At 39.4% G+C, this 19,402-nt stretch overlaps 1 protein-coding gene across 1 annotated transcript in view; it reads left to right on the plus strand.

Moving 5' to 3' along the window:
• MED15 (mediator complex subunit 15) overlaps positions 1-18,807 on the plus strand; it is a gene marked incomplete at its 5' end in the record, with an annotated part of 28,102 nt that extends 9,295 nt beyond the window's left edge. Inside the window, 13 exons of the mRNA XM_082007592.1 lie at positions 506-762; positions 1,562-1,939; positions 3,108-3,197; positions 8,147-8,266; positions 14,192-14,334; positions 14,655-14,782; positions 15,676-15,810; positions 16,212-16,275; positions 16,445-16,511; positions 16,967-17,127; positions 17,330-17,496; positions 18,387-18,485; positions 18,620-18,807. Of these exons, the coding sequence (XP_081863718.1) occupies positions 506-762; positions 1,562-1,939; positions 3,108-3,197; positions 8,147-8,266; positions 14,192-14,334; positions 14,655-14,782; positions 15,676-15,810; positions 16,212-16,275; positions 16,445-16,511; positions 16,967-17,127; positions 17,330-17,496; positions 18,387-18,485; positions 18,620-18,756 (1,946 nt within the window). The 3' untranslated portion in view covers positions 18,757-18,807. The remainder of the gene's footprint in view (positions 1-505; positions 763-1,561; positions 1,940-3,107; positions 3,198-8,146; positions 8,267-14,191; positions 14,335-14,654; positions 14,783-15,675; positions 15,811-16,211; positions 16,276-16,444; positions 16,512-16,966; positions 17,128-17,329; positions 17,497-18,386; positions 18,486-18,619) is intronic.
• Positions 18,808-19,402: the final 595 nt, after the last annotated feature.

Here is a 19,402-nt window from a genome sequence, read left to right on the forward strand (position 1 = left end):
ATAAGGAAAGGGTGCTGAAGAGATTTCATACTTCTGGCTAAATCGGCCAAGTGAACTGCAGGAAGAATTGGTTTCAAATACTGCTATCTAATGGGATAAATGTCTTCCATAATATAGTGAGGAACAGTCTAGCTGTTGTATGAACAAATGCTTCTTTTGTCCTACAAGTTGTCAACTTCAGAACTTTTGTTTTTGTAGAGCTCACCTATATGTTCTATGGGTATGGTTCTTCCTGATGCTGACCTCTGTGCATATTTCCTCCTGCACGTTTTTACATTCTTTACCTAGGTTGCTGACTCAATATAGGCAGTGAGAATTAGAGGCTGGTAGTAGGAAGTGTCATTAATTCTGCTGTTAATGTGCCTCATCCGTTTGAGGAAGCAAAAGTATACGCTGCTAACAAAGAATGTTAATTTTCATTAGGGATTATCCTCAACTATGATGAGTTATACTGGGTAACTGTCTCTCACACTGTTTGTTTTAAGTAAGTCTACCTTCTTCTTAGCTCAACTTCAGCTTCAGCAGATAGCTCAGCAGCAACAGCAGCAGCAGCAGCAATTCCAGCAGCAGCAGGTGGCTTTGCAGCAGCAACAATTCCAGGCCCAGCAGTCAGCCATGCAACAACAGTTTCAGGTCCAGCAGCAGCAGGCAGCAGCAGCTGCAGCAGCCCAGCAGCAGCAGCAACAGCAGTTGCAAGCCGTCCAGCAGCAGCAACAGCACATGCTGAAACTGCAGATGCAGCAACAGCAAAACCAACAGCAGGTGATGACAATTACAATGGCAATTGAGGTGATCTGTGTTCAGTTACTTGTCCAGGGAGGCTTGGCTTGCATGGAGGTACTGAATATCAGCTCTGCCTATTACTAACACATTTCCACTTTGGGGCAGGACTTCAGTTTAGAAGTTGCAAGTTAATTGGCAAGGATACATTGCATCCTAGAGGAAAGGCTTAACAGTTGCTTTGTTGCTTTCTTCTGTTATACCAGTAGAGAATTTAAGCCTTTGTCTCTTTCCCTTTATAAACATCAGGATAGTCTTTCATTCTGACAAGAACAGGGATGTGTGAAAGAATTAAAGCACTTGTATTACTCTAGAAATAGTGGCTGTTTTATGATTGTGTGTATTACACATTGCCACTTTAAAAAATGGGTGCTGAGCACATCACATGTATGTATCATCCTTAGGCACAAAAGCAGAAGAGGAAACTTGAGCTGTCATGCTCTTGTGCAGTTTCTGGTAAATAGTGGTGCCAATGCAGGCTGTTTACATTTGAAGAAGTGCTTCTGAGCCCATTTGTACCACAGAAGCTGATGGATTTCATCTTTGCTTTTGAAAACTGTTTTAGTAGCAAGATAAGCTTGTCATATTGAAACCACGGGATATGTGGTATGTAGAATTGAGATACATGACAAGTGAGTAGTTAAAAAGGTTGTGTTTCCCTCTGGGCTTGAAACCTCAGCCTGATGTATTAGGATTCTGTTTTCTCTTTGTTTATGCTATAAAAATAAGGCTGCTATCACGTTGCTGGAAGCTTTAGCATCTTGGTTTTTCCTGTTTTCAGATGCAGCAGCAACAGCAGCAGCAGCAACTACAGCGAATTGCCCAAATGCAGCAGCTGCAGGCAGCACAGGCTATGCAAGCTCAACAGCAGCAGCAACAGCAGCAGCAGCAACAGCAACAAATACCACAACAACAGATACAGCAGCAGCCACCTCAAGTAATGCAACAGCAGATGCAACAGATGCAGCAACAACAGCAGCAGCAGCAACAGCAGCAACAGCAACAACAACAGGTTGCTCAGGCACAGCAATCTCAGCTTCCACCACAATCCCAGCCTCAACCCCAGCCCATGGTATCTCAGCCACAGGCAATCTCAGGACAAATTCCTAGTCAGGTTATGCCTGTTACTCTTACACCCCAGCAGTTAAAAGCAATGCAGGTAAGGGCTAGTGACCAGCTGATTGTTGGTTCATTATGATCCTCTGGAGAAATAAAAAAATAAATTCTTTGACTAATAATGAAGTACAAAAAACCCATAGCTTATTAAGAGGTCTGTAGTTAGCATGTTATGAGTACGGAGTTTTTAAACGTTTGTCTGGGCCTCCCAGTAGAGAACAGTTTTTGTGTCAAAAAGTAGGACTTATGGAAATCTGTGAAAACAATTTATGAAGCTAATATTTTAAGATAATTTATTGTCTTATTCTTGAATGGGCAAGTAAAAAAAAGAAAAAGAAACAAAGTCTGGTTGAAGAAAATCACCTCCATGATGTTTGGTGCTCTAAAACATGAGCAAGTGCTTTGAAGTGCCTAGTGCATGTGGCTGGGGCCACTGTTGGCTCTCTAGCATGCTGGCTTTGCTTTTGCTGCCATGTTTGTCAAAGTTTAAGATACCAGTAATTCCTGCCTTGAAAAGAATGAGGACAAGACAATAGTTTTACTCTGTTGAACCTCTTGCTGGGCCATCCTCTTAATGGTGCAGCTTTTTGAACTGTTGCATTACAGTCTTTTTTTTTTCTGCGCTCCATATGTGCTATTGAGCAAAAGCTCAGACATAATCCCAAGGCCTGCTTTTCTTTGGGCCTTGCTGGGAGGAGTGAAGTGTCAGCCACACTTGAGAAATTATTGACCCCACATGGGCAAATTGATACATCCACTTTGTGCTCCTAACAGGTAAGCTAGGAGTAGTTCGGTGTCAGGTACGTCACACTGACAGTCGTAATGAATGTATGAATGTGTAAACATTTGAAATACTGGTCATTGCTTGGTGCTTAAGTGTGCTTGAGGGAAATCAACACATACGTGGTTAACTATGTTTGCCAGTAAATTGAAGAATCTAGTATTGTCATAGGAAGACCTGATAGTACAGAAAGAAGTTGCAAGAAGAAATCAAATCTTGGGTGCACAGTCTATGGGAAGGCTGTTCTAAAGGTTAGAAACATGGGAACTTCTTTTCATAAAGCAAGCTCAAAACTCTAGGAAGACTATGTATGTGAGGCTGATCTTGTCTCCGCACCCTTTTTATGAATATAGTCAATATAGTTGAAACAGAAGCGTCACATCGTAATCAGTTAAGTATGCTTACTTCATTCTTTCTTTTCATACTCAAGGTAAGAGCTCAGCTGGTCCAGCAGCAGCAGGCAGCAGCAGCAGTGCAAGCAGCTCAGGCCCAAGCTGCTCAGATGGGAGCTTCAGGGCAGGTAAGGGCCCAGGAGCCACTATCAGTAGTTATAGGCCTGTCTGTAGCAAGTGCATGATACAGATGAGCATGGAGAGGGGTTTCTGGCTTTCTGATGAGGGGTCTGACATTGGTCATTGCCTTTACAAAGAGGATATGGGCTTTTATGCTGTCTCTCCTTTGCCTGGAGTCAGAGGCAGGATTTCGTTGACAGCCTCTCTGTGCATGCTCTCTGTCCCAAGTAGGTAAGATTGTTGCCTATACTGACACTGGAATGCACATCCGTAAGATGGCCTACTGTGGTCACACTACAAGTCTGACTGTTGGTACTTGGAGGGTATCACCTCTTCTTTAGTTAAACTTTCTTAGGTGACTCCTTTGTTGTGTTAACTGATTTCTGTACTGTGAATCTTTGCCTGCTGTCTTTACTCACACATGATTTACCTTCCATCTCCATGTATCTACCATAAAAAAATGATATAGACAATGAAATCTCTCTGCACTCCCCTCTTGTTCCTTTCATCTTTCATTCTTTTTCTGAGTGAAATGGGCGGTAGATCTATATTACTCTTGTTCCAGTTGTGAATTGTGAAGAAAAAATGGCATGTGTCACAAGTGCAGAGTTACATTAAAAAAAAAAAAAGTGCTGGGTGAAAGCTTACTGTCTAACAAAGTTTTCTTATCCTGCAATACACTTGTAGCCCCAGTGATTGTTCCTTGATGTGGGTCTGGTATGAAGGAGACATGGGGGAAAAAAATTGGGAATGGCTTGAGCTGAACCTCTCATCCCATTTTCCACAAGAATGTGAAATAGTCTTTTGTGGCTTACCTGTGTGCTGTTACATATTGAGGCATTTTACAGATGTGGGTAAGTACAATTATCACCACTTTGTAGATGAAGAGACTGAGGCAGACAGGTGAAATCCTTGGCTGACAAGGATTGATGTCAGAGTACGTTTCGTATATGCAGACATTCCATGTCTGCATGCACCATTTTCCCTTTCAGCACACAAGTAATATTATAGATTCAATAAGACATTTGGAAGCTTTTTACATGGACTGTGATAAAAATTGTTTCTTCAACATACATCTCCCAGACTTGTATCAGGAACAGTGTCTTGTACCATCATAACTCTCATGTGGCCCACATCCTTGTTGGTGGCTAAGTTCCATTTCTGTATTGGTCCTTTTGCTTGTGTCAGCATAACACAGGATGTAAAAGCTGAGCGGTGGTAAGTACAGTTGGTACAGTACTGGCAGCAATGCAGAATTCTCTTTCTACAGTTGAAATGTGAATTAAAGCTTCTGTTTGTTTCTTAAATAATTTCCAGGTGGGAGCTGCAGGGACTTAGGCTGACTGGAGGGACACTCTGACTTTTTTTCTTTCTACTAACTTAATGGTGCTCTTTTCAACTCCGAAGCAGATGGATTTTGCTCATGTAGGGTCAGCTTAATTCTTGCCCCATTTAGTGAATTTATATGCCAGTGGCTTAACAGCACGGTGCATTTGAAAAATTTCAGGTGATAAGATGGTTGACAGCGGGTCTTGTATTGCAGCTTTATTCAGGTGTGTAGTAAACTCAAGGACTGCTCATTATCTGTCACGGATGGAGTTTAGAAAATTCCACATACAGGCTTTACTCCATTTATGGTGATGCCATTGCAATATGAGTAGACTAAAATTCACTTAACCTGTGAAGTCCAATAATTAAATGGGTTTATTGTGCTCCTGTAAATGTTATCTGTATATAATAGTTTTAAGATTGTGGCTGTGTACAGTATTACAATGCAGCTTCGGTGTTGAGAGTGTGTATGGATTTTCTTTAATTTATAAGAAGTTTCTTTTAAGAGTAGATTTTGCTTTGTGTTTAGTACACTTTTCACTAGCACCAACATTTTTAATAAATCTGCCTTGATTTCTTCATTTGGTTCAGGGAAGCTTTTGTTATAAACAAACTCTATCCTAATCTTTGCTTGTTACATTTAAACTTAGTCTGTAGTGGCTTTCAAACTGGGAATTTTGGTTGATATGGCTGCGTTTTTCCTTTTCCATAAAGTTTCTGTTCATCCTTCCTACATAAAAGTAAAAGCAATCCCAGGTTTAAACATGGATCCATGTGATTTTTTTTTTTTTAAGTTCTTCTCTGCAGTCATAAAGACACCATGCAGGTCAATGTTACCTTGCTTGGGTGTCTAGTCCTTGTGAGCACGTAACTCTCAGGTGAAGCCACTAAATAAAGTAAGTAGTGTCCTAGTGACCACTAAGTGCTACACAAGAGTTTGCATCACTGAGAGAAAATCTGTAATCAACTGGAGTTAAGTATTAATAAAGTTTAAATCACTGTTCTGGTGCAACTCCTTCAGGTGCTCAAAATGCAGATTGGCAGTTGCTCTTTGAAAAATCAGAGCTGCCTTTAGTGGAGTGACAGTGGCACAATACTTACATATGCTCACCAGAAGCTGCATATTTACAGAATTCTGAATCTTTGGATTTTGAATGAAAGAAAATCACAGGTTCAGGATTCTAATTGTTTCATTCCAGTTAATTTTTATCATATAATAGGTTTTGTATCTTACAGTGGAGGGACACTCTTCCTCTGCTTGCTCTCTGTTTTTTGTGAGTGAAATTCTCGATTCTATAAATCAAGATAAATCAATTTCACTTGTGGAGGAGGATTTGCCTTCAGTTTAAATCTTTGTCAAAAATACTTGAACACTTCTTGTTGTCTTCTGTTCTTAGACTGACAAGAAAAACTCCTTCATGGATATATTGCTTTGCTTAAAACGGATGCAATCTTTGGAACCCCCTTTCCTGAATCCTTTATCAAAGGGTCACAGGTTTCATACATGTAAATCAGGTGGAGAATGGGAAAATAGTTTACATTTTTTAAGAGACTGGAATTGGTGTCATTTTATATACACACTTGCTTTCCAAAGCACACGTTTCAAAAAGCAAAAAATATGAAAAATTGAAAACAAGGTTGTGTGTGTGTGCATCCATATTTGACCAACCACAATACAACAAACAGCTGAAAGCCTTTGAATCAGAGTTGTCATGCTGGTGTCAGGTGGTTTGCCAGACACTTAAACTGTGAATATGCTTCTAATTTCCTTGACCTCGGAGGAAGTAATCTAAATCTTCACACTGTGGTGGTGTGGCATGAGAAACAGGACCAAGATGGGACATATGGGTCACCATAACATCCCTGGGATTTCACATGCTCCAGAGATCCATGTGCATTCACGAGGGTCTAAGATGGGGTGATTGTGCCTGGAAGGATATGTTACTTTTTTTCCTAGCAATTTCCCTTTTTTGGTTTCTTTTTGGTAGGGTTGTGTTGCTTCACCAGCTCTCATGTTGATACTGTAGCTCTTCACTGCACTTTGTAGCATCCACACGTGCTTTGTGGCAGTGCTGGGTGGTTGTGTTTGCTTGTGGTGGCTGTTGCATGCTGTGTGTGTAAATGTGCATGTGTGTGTGATGTCTGAAGCACTCTCATTTGTTTCCCTTTTGAAATCCTGTCTCTGACCATCCCTCTTTGCCTGGATGGAAAGGGACTGCATTGCACTGATGTTGTGAACTAACAGTTGTGCTGAATTTGACACTGTTTTCTTTATCAGTTATTGCTTTCCTTTTTCAGTCTTGCTATGTTGTATTTAATTTTTTTGATTTTTAACAATTGTAAGCACATGCATTCTCTGACTTTCTACAGACATGTTGCTGGCTGCTTCAGTCCATTTACATAAAACACTAAGCAAGAATGCCCCAAACCATTTACTGAAAGGAGACTTTAACTAACTTGTAGGTTAGTTTGGGCTTGTGTAGGTTCATTGGTAATATGTATGCAGGAGAAAAAAAAGTAGCCCAGAGCTTTACTCTAGATCTTTGAAGTACCAAACAGAAGTTCTTTTACTGATAAGTGAATCTCCCAAAGTTACCTGGATACTGCCTCAAAAATATGCTGTATTTGCTGTAAATTCTCAGCATATATGGTGCAATATCAAATTTTAAGTAACAGAGGGCTATGCAGATATATATGATTAAATCTGTGTGGCTCATGCAGACTGGTTCTGAAAGGCACTCCTAGACACTACAGAGTAGCATAGTCCTAATACTATTTTAAAATTCATACCCATTCTAATGCTAACCTTCATCATTTGTCCTGAATGATTGTACTTTAGGGTGCTCAGTCTATACATCTGGAGAGTCAAATAGTACATGAATAAGCTTGAGGCAGATTGTAGACTTGTAACAGAGTATTTTAGCACAGCTTAGTAATCCAAGAATGAGTATTTGTATAAATGATGGAAATTACAAGGATATATTTGACTTATTTTGCAGGTTATAAAAGGAAAGAAATAACTTTTTCAAACACAGAAGTCCTTTTTGTTGTCTTTGGCATTATTATACTGTCATAGGTTAGGTTGGTCTGAAATTTTGCTCACTGTGAAGCATTCCTACTGACAGTTGCTGTTGAACTGTCTGCCAAATTCTTTTATAATGAAGATGTGGTGGCATGTGCAAATACTGCTAAATCTTTTGAGTTCACAGCAAGGGGGAAAGCACATCAGAAACTTATGGCATTATGTAGCTTCTTATATGGAGCATTCTTGGCAACAATCTTAGAGTACTTATTTCCAAGAATTCTAGAAGTTCAAGATGTCAGGCAAAATTTAGGAAAAGCCCTTCATGCAGATGATAGCATGGTCAACCCTTGACCCATGAACAGCTCTCTCAAGATACCTAGAATTCATTAGATGCTTTCTAAAAATGGATAGAAAGGGTATAAAAAAGGAGTTTGATTTATAAGCTAGCATGTTAGGTTAATCTTTAGAGAAAAGCTCACTAACCTTCCCCTCATGCTCCCCCTCCCCCTAATTCCTGGAGGTTGCATGTGCTTCTCATCCTGCCAGTGCACTGCATTTCTTGTTTTGCGATTACTTTTGTCTGTTGTCCCTCTGTCCTCAAAGATGATCACCGCACCTATGGCCCGAGGTGGGATGCAAATAAGACCACGGTTCCCGCCTACCACCGCTGTGTCTGCTACACCGCCAAGCTCCATTCCTTTGGGCGGACAGCAAATGCCACAGGTATTTACTGAGTCAAAGCACATTGTGTCAGGAATTGTGCAAAGCATTCAATACGTGATTGTATAGCACTTGCTTTCAAGCAAGAGGAAGTTCACTTTTTCATCAAACAACTAACTTGCTGGTGTTACTCAGGGTACTGGGCTGTTCAGGTTTTTTATGGATCCTTTTTTATTTTAAATAATAGGTTTTCTGGGAGCTTGGGACGTCAAATAAAGCATTTTTAAAACGGCATACATTTTTATTTTAAGATTTCCATGTCCATAACTGACTGAAGTCTCAAATTACAACTTTGTGGTTTCTGTTTAGTCTTTGTCCATAATCCATGAGTGTGCCTTTGAGAGTGTTGCAAGTTAGTACTGCAGTGTACTGGCTGAGTGGTGGCTGGGACCTTACCACGTGTTTGTGCTCTGTACAAGTGCTTCTTTCGTTAATACTAAACTTGACTCATTTCAGTTTGAGTAGCTTCTTGGCATGGTATCAGGGACCAAGAAAAATGGAGCCGTTCTTTCATGGTTGTGTAGGAGGAACTGCCAGAAGGATTCCACTTGTGCCTGCCTCAGAGAAGAACCTGTGTAGGCAGGCAGGCAGTACCTATCCAGCTGTTGCTGGAAGATGTGTGAGGTCAGAGTACTACATCTGCCTGGTGCAGGTCCAGATCTGCTAAAGACCTCAAAGTCATGTTTTGTAAGCAAAATGTGTTATTTTGGGGGAGCAGGAATGGGGAGAACTAGAATGAAATAGAACTGAATTCTTGTCAGTAGGTCACAAAATGAGGCACTGCTTTGCAGAAGTTTGCTGAGGCCTATGTGATTGGTGTTGGTTTAAATGTGTATCATATGATGATGGTGGAGTAGCGTTCAAATGCATTTTTCTGTTATTCATGAACCTCATGTCATGTTCTTCTAGATGCTAATCTTCAAATTTAATACCAGGTGCAGTTTTAGCTTAATAAAAGTTTCTTCACTCTTTGCATTTTTGTTTTCTTTGCAAGCTTGTCGTGGGGCTGTGGAATGTCTGAAACTCCGCTTCCTAGTACTTCTGCATCAAGTTTAGTAGGCACAGCCTTTTCTTCTCAGGAGCTTGCTAAGGTAGATCCAGTGACCAGAAAGATTCTTCAGACCTAGGCAAACACATTTGTTGTTTCTGGTTTAAGATGGAGGGTCATTTCAGTCTAGGTCATTGTTTATATGTTAACTGAAATAAAACCCAGGCATAGCTGTTGAGTCAAAGGAGAATTTACTTTGAGCTTTATTGGCTGTAGCAGTTTATATATACCGAGACAATCATCTCCCATGTGTGGCTTGATGATGAGGTTTGACAACTTCCAATACATATTTAAGTATTACATTGGCTTATATTTAATATTTGAGTCATAACAAAAGACCTCTAGTTTAAGCATTCAGTGCCATAGGCTGATCTTGTAGTACTGTCATGTCTGTGGTTATTGAGGAGCTTTGATTTCTGACACCAAGTGAATTGGTCATCAAGGAGTATCTCAGTAGCATGCCAAGGATTGTGAAAATTATTTAGAAGACTGAACAACTAGAGAAGGCAGAAGAAGAAAGGAAATTTCTTTATGAACTATGATTTGGAGTGAAAATGGCTCCGAAGCAGGTGGTAGGATGAGTGAGTGAGTCATGGTTTAACAGTGGTAGGAAGCATGTTTTTAAAGCCAGTGTGACATGCCTTATACTTGACGGCTCTGGATCAGCACTAATGTCTAGTGCTGTCTGCCAAAACATTTTGTTCAGGTTCTAGGTGGATTAGAAATGAGAAATATTGTCATTTATGCCTCTTAATTTTGTAAAATGCTTAAATGGTATTGTCTGTTGGATATGTTGTAACTTCCTTGTCATCAGAGCCCCTGCAGCTGTTCACAATAGGAGTAAAGGTCTTTAGCATATATCTGGTTATTAATTACTCATTTAAGAGTCTGTTATCTCCTTGACTACAGTATCAAAAGTTATTTAGACTTGATGATAGGTAGTTCAGAGTGTCTGTTGTCTTTAGAAAAGAATCTTGGTATTGCACTGAAGAATCCCTTTCAACAAAAGCACCAGATGTGATATCAATACCATGGGGCTATTTATTTTTACCCCGTATGACACAAATGTCAGTCTGTCTCTTTTTATCACAAGGTTCAGTTGATTCTGCAGTGGGTTTTTTTGTTTGAGTGTTTGTGCGTTTGGGTTGTGGTTTTTTTTTTTTTACTATTACAGTCTTTTCAATCTAAAGACTGTGTTAACTGATATGGCATTATGTTCCACAATCTCCTCTTCTTTTGAATTGCTAGAGAATTAGAACTGACATTTTGCTAGCTGAAGTTTTGGTTTTGTGCCTGAATAGTTACCAAACATGAACCTACAATTAATGATAGTGGCACTTTTTGAACAGCTAGGAGAAGTTTCATATACTATATTTGGATTGGCTGAAGAAACCTGCTGATCTTGAAATTTTAAAAGATTAAACTGATCTAATACTTAGCTTTTGCTTTAGCAGTTAGGTAACTAATGTGCTGATACCAATCATTCTCTTGTATTTCTAGTGTCAAAACCTTCGAGTCCCATCTACAAATTTATTACAGTCTGCAATAGTATGAACTTCCAATTTTTTGTTGACACAGAAATCTTCAGCAAACTGAAAATTTAGGAAAACAGTAAAACTGAGTTAATTTTAAAACAAAGCAAGGGATACTGGCCTGACTGGAAATATGGAGACCTGTATCTGAACTTATTTGAAGCTCTGCAGAGTTTCCATTTGTCATGTAAAGCAGCATAATGGTGAACTTCAAACCCAGTTTGCAACAGAGAAGGCAAGGCTGTGCTTACTGGCTTAACATTGAAACTGTAAGTACAGTAGTGTAAATGCTTTCTAGAGTTTTCCTTTTGACTAAAAGTGTTTCTACTGTTCCTCGTTTATAACCATCACTTCCTTCTTGCAGTCTCCTTTTCCTTGCCATTAGCTTCTGCATATTGTACACTCTTGGTACCGGGAGCTCCTGAAAAACTTTCGCTAGCCTTATCTACTGAGTGCTATTCATTGCTTGAGACTGACCTTAGTGTCTGCAGAGTTGTTTTCACATACTCTCACTCCTCCGGCTGCAAACGCTGCGTGCTGTGTTTTCCCCCCCACTTTTTAAATATGTTATCACAGAGGCGCTGCTACTGTCGCTGATGGGCTTGGCCTTGGCCAGGGGCAGGTCTGTCTTGGAGCCGACTGGCATGGTCTCTATCAGACACAGGGGAAGCTTCTAGCAACTTCTTACAGAAACCACCCCTGTAACCCCCACCACTACCAAAACCTTGCCACACAAACCCAGTACAATTATATATGTTGAAGATGAAGGGTATGCAAATGGTCAGTAATCATGGCTTAACTGTGGAGTTGAATGAAGAGCTAAATGAGTTTAATGGAGTTGAAGTTCCAGAGGGAGGTTTTTTGTCTTTTGGACTTATTGTTTGTTTGTTTGTTTGTTTTTTTAGCCGCCTCTTAGTGGGAGTCAGTTGGAAAGAGCATTCCCTAGAAGCTGAAATTTCATTAAATTGTTATAATCTTAATCCATATCCTGCAAACAATGTAGAAATCTAAAGCTGAAAGCATCTTTAGATCTTAGAAGACACCTGAAATTATTATGTAGAAAATTAACTGCTTTCAATGAAAAGTAAGGAAGTAAGTTCAGAATTGCATATTTCTGAGTGCATGTTTTTGAAAATGCCACAATTTTGCTTAATATTAGACATTAGCCTTTGTATTCTGAAATGAAGCTGACAGAGGGCAAACTTGTTGCAAGAAGGAAAGTGGTTTGCCTATGCATGTACATAAAGGAGGAGTAATGTAAAAAAAAAAAAATCTAATTCTATGTTTATGTGCACAGTAGATGCTGCATGTTCTTCTGTTTGCTTTTCTGCAACATTTGTAAATTAATGTGAAGGGACCTTGGTGTTGAAATAGGTACAGTAGCTTAAATCTGGAAAATACCTAATGAAATCTTTCTCGTTCCTTCCCAAAACACAAGGATTTAAGTTTTCAGAAGTAATTTTATGTAACCAACTTGAGACACTTAAAGGGGGCCTGATTTTTAGGAAGTGATGAACCACTCAAAAATAGTCTTAGTTTGACTTGATGAAAAATGGTTGCAGCATCCATATGGGTAAGTTCTAAATCACTTGCTGTTTAACAGAGTGTTAAATAGAATTGTAAAAAAAAAAATCAGGGAGTGCTTTTTGTAGTGTTCACCATAGCTTCCTTCTGCACAGTGGTGAGATGCTTGTTTTCTGTGGCAGGCAGACTATGCTTTTCAGTCTCAGATGTGCTTTTCCAACTGTTGAGCAGACACATACTGTTAAAGAATCCACCTCCTATAAAAAACAGTAAGCACAGTCTCAGTATTTGTTGATTATGGAGAAAATGAAGATATAGCTGATTTAAAACATCATTTCAGCCCTACTTGTTCTGGATATTATCTTTGTAGGCGATATTGTGAAGCCAATGGGGTTAATTGAAGATTTAAAAGAAAATTGTAGTATGTCAGGCTGCATTTGATTTTAAACTATGCTTTAATGGGTCATAAACTAGTATCTTCAAGTTTAGTAGTTTTACATTTTCACCTAGGTGGGGATTGTTTGGGCCCTTTTTTTTTTTTTTTTTGTGGTGGAATGTGACCTTTTGCATAGCTGTAATGTGATATTCCAAGCAAAGCATTTGCAGTCATATTTAGTACGTACAGGCAAAAGTAGACCATGCAATATTTACTTTTTAATGTGCTGAATTTTCTTGTCCTCTGGAAACAGTTGGATGATTTAGATGGGTATTTAAGTGAGTGAAGGACGACACCAAACTGCAGTGCCCATGAAGTGTCTGGGACTTGTGGATTTACTGGGACCTTTGCTTAAAAATCATTTAGACTGAGGAGAACAGTTGTTAATTCATAAAGATGCTAATCAATGACTTACAGAATGGTTGCATGGGTTACTGAGTCACAAACTGTGGCCTCTGCAGGCTAATTTGGTTTATCTTTGTATGTACTTATTTATAGCCTCAGGTCATAAGAACTCTGCATGTGCCGTAAACAGACATGATCACTTAATATATGTATTACTATATCACGCTCCTGGCCATGATACGGGGATTTTTGTTTGGGTTTAAGTGGTCAAGGGGAAAAATGTCCATTAGAACAAATGTGAGAAGTTGCTCTAATTTGAGCATCATCTGGCTCTGGCACTTTATATTGTACAGAATAAACTTAGTTGTTACACAGAGTTTGGTGCTGTTCTGGAAATGCTTTTATTCATCTTTTTCTCCTTTAGGCACACCTCATCATTATCCAAAAGTCAGAAAGCTACTTTATTTTTTTCCACCCAGCCATTCGGTTTGGACTGTTTCTATCTCTGCCCAGATTTTCAAAGTTGAATATTTAAACAAGATGTTGGTGATTTGGCTTAATTTAATTTTTTTTTTATTTCCTTCCTCCTAATCAGTTGGGAAGCTACAGTCAAGTTTGGCAGACCCTTGAAGATTGTAATTAAAATGTCAAAATAAGGAGGGGTTTTTATGGCTCTTAATTCTCAAGTTAGAACTGTCTTTTCTTTCTGCTCTTCTTTATTCTAATTCTAATAAAGTACAGGTTTTTCACATGGCATTTCTGACATCTTAATTGCAACATGATGGTTTGGGAAATGGAAAACAATTATTATACAGTTACTCAAATTATGTACAGTTTTAATGGTTATTTCTAATAAAGTTGTTATGAAGTACTGCCCTGAGAGCCTCAAGATTGATACAGGTGGGACTGTCATTATGGGGGAGAACAGAAAACTAACACGTTCATTTCTTGTAGGCCTGAGGATACGCTTCTCTCCATAGGTAAAGACTTTTAGTTAGGTTCCCATCCTGTTGTTACTGATCTTACCTTTTTCCATATTTCAGGTCAGCCAGAACAATATTACCATGATGTCATCCCCATCTCCTGTCCAACAAGCTCAAACACCCCAATCAATGCCTCCACCACCACAGCCGCAGCCATCTCCTCAGCCAGGCCAGCCAACTTCTCAGCCAAATTCAAATGTCAGGTGAGTGAGACTGCAACTTTTGAGGACCTTTATCAGTGCTCTAAGGGTGAGGTTTTCAGAAGCATTCAATATATTTTGCTCTGTTTCAATTGAAGTGAATGAATTTTAACATGAACTTCAGTGAGAGCACAGGTGGCATTGTGCCGAATACACTCTGAAAACCCCCATTTTAAATAAAGAAGCTGTGTACGAAATCCTCACTGAGACTACTGGCAGAGTTAGAGTGCCATAGCAATGCTTACTAAAAGCATATCTGCTTGCAGGTTGATCGTGCTTCCTTGTCAGATCCTGGCAGGTTTGATTTTATGCTTATTTTTCAGCTCTGGCCCAGCTCCATCACCCAGCAGCTTTCTCCCCAGTCCATCTCCACAACCATCCCAGAGCCCAGCAGCTGCACGAACACCTCAGAACTTTAGTGTCCCATCCCCAGGTCCTTTAAACACTCCAGGTAAATGATCTGAGAACTGTACTGCAGACTGTGAGTTGGGGTATGTTTTGGTAACTGTAACAGTTTCCAGGAAACCTGTTATTGTTTGGCACAACGTAAACTTTTAAAGAGCTCTAGAAAGCAGCATTGCAAGTAGTGAATGTCACATGCACCACATAACACAACAACATGTATATCCCAAATCAAAATCAATTAAAACCTTTTTTCTCATCACTGAACTACGTAATGAGGTTTTTCCCCAATCTTTTGAAAAAAAGAATGATACTTAATTTAATGGAGCAAGTTTATAGAGGCATCATGATTCCTTAGTTCCATGCAGGAAGGAACCCTTAGCGACAGCATGCAATTGTAAAGGACGTACCCACTTAATCACAGGTGGCAGGCTGCTTTGCTTCATAACTCCTTCCTAGGTGTACTCTGACACATGTGCTCTTCTCTCTCCCAGATGCAATAAGCAGTTTCTGATACTGTGAATGGAAGTAACATACTGGCTTCCTCCTTATACCAGTGTTTGTGTGTTCTGCAGTTTGGAAAGCACCGACTTAAGGAAAACTGCAGCAAATTCAGTGTATTGATTTAGTGTTTAATGCACCAGAGTGAAGGCAAAATGAGGACCTAGAAAGTGGGTATATGAATCTTTGGACCTTTTCAGAAAAAAATTGTATTACATGGGAATTGCTGTTCTGTCCACAGAACACATTATTTCTACACAAAGATTAGAGAGTTGGACAAGCACGTAAACTGTGGAGGGCATCCGCGTGTGGATTTGGATATTTGACATGAGCTACACTTTGAGAGTGCCACATTTCAGATCTAGGTTCTGAAATGTGAAAATGCTGTTCTGCAGTATCTTTTGTCATCCCTGTGACATGCAGTCTTTACTTTCTTGCCAGGAAATCCAAATTCTGTCATGAGTCCAGCCAGTTCTAGCCAGTCAGAGGAGCAACAGTATCTGGAGAAACTCAAACAGCTATCAAAATACATTGAGCCCCTCCGGAGGATGATCAATAAAATAGATAAAAATGAAGGTGATGTTCCCTATATTTCGTCACACATTTCTCTCTGTCAGCTGTCTCTTCTGATGAAAGGACAAGTACCTTGCCTTACGTGATGGGTTCTATTCCAGGGACTAAAAATGACAGTGAAAGTTAGTTGCTCTTTCTTTCCTATGACTGAAAAGATTTTACTGTGAAGAGTGGGTAAAATCCTCATCCTTAAATTCCTGTCAGTTTTCCTTTACTTCTGATGTTTTTGAGACATGTAGAACTTATGCAATGTATATACTTACGATTAAATGGAAGTTCTTTGATCCTCACTCCTTTCTTCAATGTTGGGTCATTTTTTCACTTTTAACTGTACACTGTATTTCTGTCTGCAAGTATGGAGGCTATTCTTGTACTCAGTGTTTGTGTCTCTGATATTATTTCAGACAGGAAGAAGGACCTGAGTAAAATGAAGAGTCTCTTAGATATCCTGACTGACCCTTCAAAACGGTAACTCTTTTTTGTTTTGGCTGGACATCAGATTCCCCAGCTTTTTCTGAAATTTGTCACTTAACATCCAGCCATGTTGGCACTGAAGCTGTCTTGTGGGGCTCAGACAGCAGAAACACTTCATCTGAGGTGACCATTTTGTGGTGATGAAATTTCTCTTCTTCTGCAGGTGCCCTCTGAAGACACTGCAGAAGTGCGAAATTGCTCTGGAGAAGCTTAAAAATGATATGGCTGTGGTACGTGATGCTTTGCACTAGCAAGAGATAAGCAATTAATTCCAAAAGGTCTTATGATTTGGAAAGATAATTTTTTGCATTTCTTGTTGCTTGTGCTGTTAAGACTTCAAGTAAGGTTGGACAAAGTAAGAAAACAGGAAAAAATGTGCAAGCATTTAATTCATGTAAGTCACCTGTACGTATCTTTTAACTGAACTTTAAAACTCTTGTGCTTTGAGCAGAGACTTGAATAATTATTTCTATGAATTTTGGAAATGATTTCAGGACTTCCTAAATGAAAGCTGCTGACTGCCTTTTTTTTTTTTTTTTTTAATATTACTCTATGCAGTCTTGAGAATCCTTTGCATTCCATGCATTGGAAGTTTACTGCTATAAAATTTTGCAGAATCAATAGTAGAGAGATCTTTTCTTTTAATCATCACAAAAAAAAAAAAGGGGCTTATCTTGTGTTTTAGCCGACTCCACCGCCTCCCCCAGTGCCACCCACCAAACAGCAGTACTTGTGTCAGCCACTTTTGGATGCTGTTTTGGCCAACATCCGTTCACCAGTCTTCAACCATTCCCTTTACCGTACCTTTATGCCAGCTATGACTGCAATACATGGACCACCAATCACGTATGTATCATTGACCTGCTGTCTGTCTTAAATGTTCATTATTTAAGGAAAAAAATACTTATTTATAGAAACTATTAAAAGAACAGATGGGTTTGTGGATGGTGTGAGTTATACCTTTCCTTTTTACAGCTGTAAAATATTTGACACGTGATGTTGGCATAACGTTTTCATCTAGTCCTTCTGTGGACTGTATTTTACATAGGGCCCCAGTTGCTTCACCTCGAAAGCGGAAATATGAAGAGGATGAAAGACAGACCATACCAAATGTCTTACAAGGGGAAGTTGCAAGATTAAATCCTAAATTCCTGGTGAACCTGGACCCTTCCCACTGCAGTAATAATGGCACAGTTCATCTCATATGCAAGCTAGGTAAGCAAGAAGAAACTAAGGGCTGAATTCAGAAAGAAGTGCTGAGCTTGACTGTAGAAATTTGAAGAGGTTTTTGCTAACAGTCTTTGCTCTTGCCAACCTGTGACTTCTGGTAACCACAGACTTCATGCAGATTCATAGCACTGCTTAATCATGACATTCTGCACAAGCTGCTTCAGGGTACACCTGGATCATTCACACTGATTGATCCTTTCTTTGTGCTGGAGTTGCAATTGGTAATCTCATTTAGTGTCTAGAGCATTAGTTGTTGCGAGCAACAGTCGTGATGCCTGATTTGACCTGTACTGATACGTGAGAATTGTTCTACCTCCAACAACTAGGACAGAGCTAGAGAAACATTGAGTTAATTTTTGGGAGGGTCAATTTCAATTTGTACTAATGATCACTGACAGTGGTGTATGTTCAGGAAAGAAAATTCAGATTGCATCTTTTTTGTCTCAGCTAAATAAGCATAAAGTATTATAGTCTATCAACTTGTTTTGCTCTTGAATTCCAATGGGGAAAATAGATTCTTTCTCCCTCTATGTGAGAAATCTGAACTCTTTTTGTCCTGAATATTAGTATGTAAAGCACTTAATTTTCAAAAATGAGATGTCTAACTAGATGTGAAGGTCAGCTGATAAAATGGTGAGATTGGCAAAGTGCAGAAATGTGTAAGAGATTGACCTATGTTTGCCAGGCTTTTCTTCCGAAAATTTAAGTGTGGTGTTATAGTAAACAATGAGATTGCCTTCCAAGAAAAATGGAGATGAACAGCCTGGTTCCTCCTTGGGGTTCAGAGGCTAGAAACCAAGCTGAATTATGCACAGAAAACCCTCTCCATCCAGCAAGGAATGCTTTGTTCTGATGGAAGTGTGTTTGTGTTCTAGATGACAAGAATCTTCCAAATGTCCCACCACTGCAGCTGAGCGTTCCAGCGGACTATCCAGACCAGAGCCCTCTGTGGATAAAAAATCCTAGACAGTATGGTACGAGGATGCTAGCATGACATTTTTTGGGCATGTGTATGTGGTAATAGTGGGGAAATATGAATACCTAATGATACTCTTTATTTTTTAATTTTTATTATAACTCCATTTATCTGTTACCTTTTTTTTTCCAGCAGCCAATCCCTTTTTGCAGTCAGTGTATCGGTACATGACTTCAAAACTATTGCAACTTCCAGACAAGCATTCGGTCACGGCACTCTTAAACACCTGGGCACAAAGTATTCGTCAGGCCTGCCTCTCTGCTGCATAACATCTCACTTTCTAAGTCATGAAGCAAGCAAGAAAGTCTCAACAGCTGGCCTTTTCCACATGCCACTGGAAAAATCACATTTTGGGGAGGGTACTTCAGAAGAAAGAAGCCTTATGTTGTTTTGTTTCTAGGTGTCAGGTTCAGTAGAGAACCTGATGTTAGATTTAGCTTTCATGCTTTTTATCTTCTGCCTCTGTGGACTTTTGCCAGCATTTTCAAATATACAAAATGTGTATATATGGTTCTTGAGACTGTACTAGGATGAGTTTTTTATTGTCTTCTTAGAGAAGAAATTATTTGTGGACTTCCATCAGGGAGTCTGGTATAAGAGAGAGTGGGGAAAGACTGTCCTAATTTGCTTCAAAGTTTGCTCAGTGCCAGTATTCCTTTCACACATGTTTTGTGACCTGATACTGTCCCAGAAATAAATTAGCTGCAACTAGAATGTGCTTGCAAACTTCTCAGTGGTTGCAGGAATCCTTTTTCCCTGTTGGCTTTGTCCAGAGATAGGATAAATTACAGCCTTTTAAGGCATCCCTCAAATATGTGAAATAAATCTGCATAATTATACTTGGGGGCAGAACCAAATAGAGCAAAAAAATTATTTTATAGCTTATTTTAAACGCTACTTTGTATTAATGGTTTT

The sequence above is a fragment of the Phaethon aethereus genome (genome assembly GCF_964289735.1).
Source record: "Phaethon aethereus genome assembly, chromosome: 17".
In the NCBI taxonomy this organism is placed as follows: Eukaryota; Metazoa; Chordata; class Aves; order Phaethontiformes; family Phaethontidae; genus Phaethon; species Phaethon aethereus.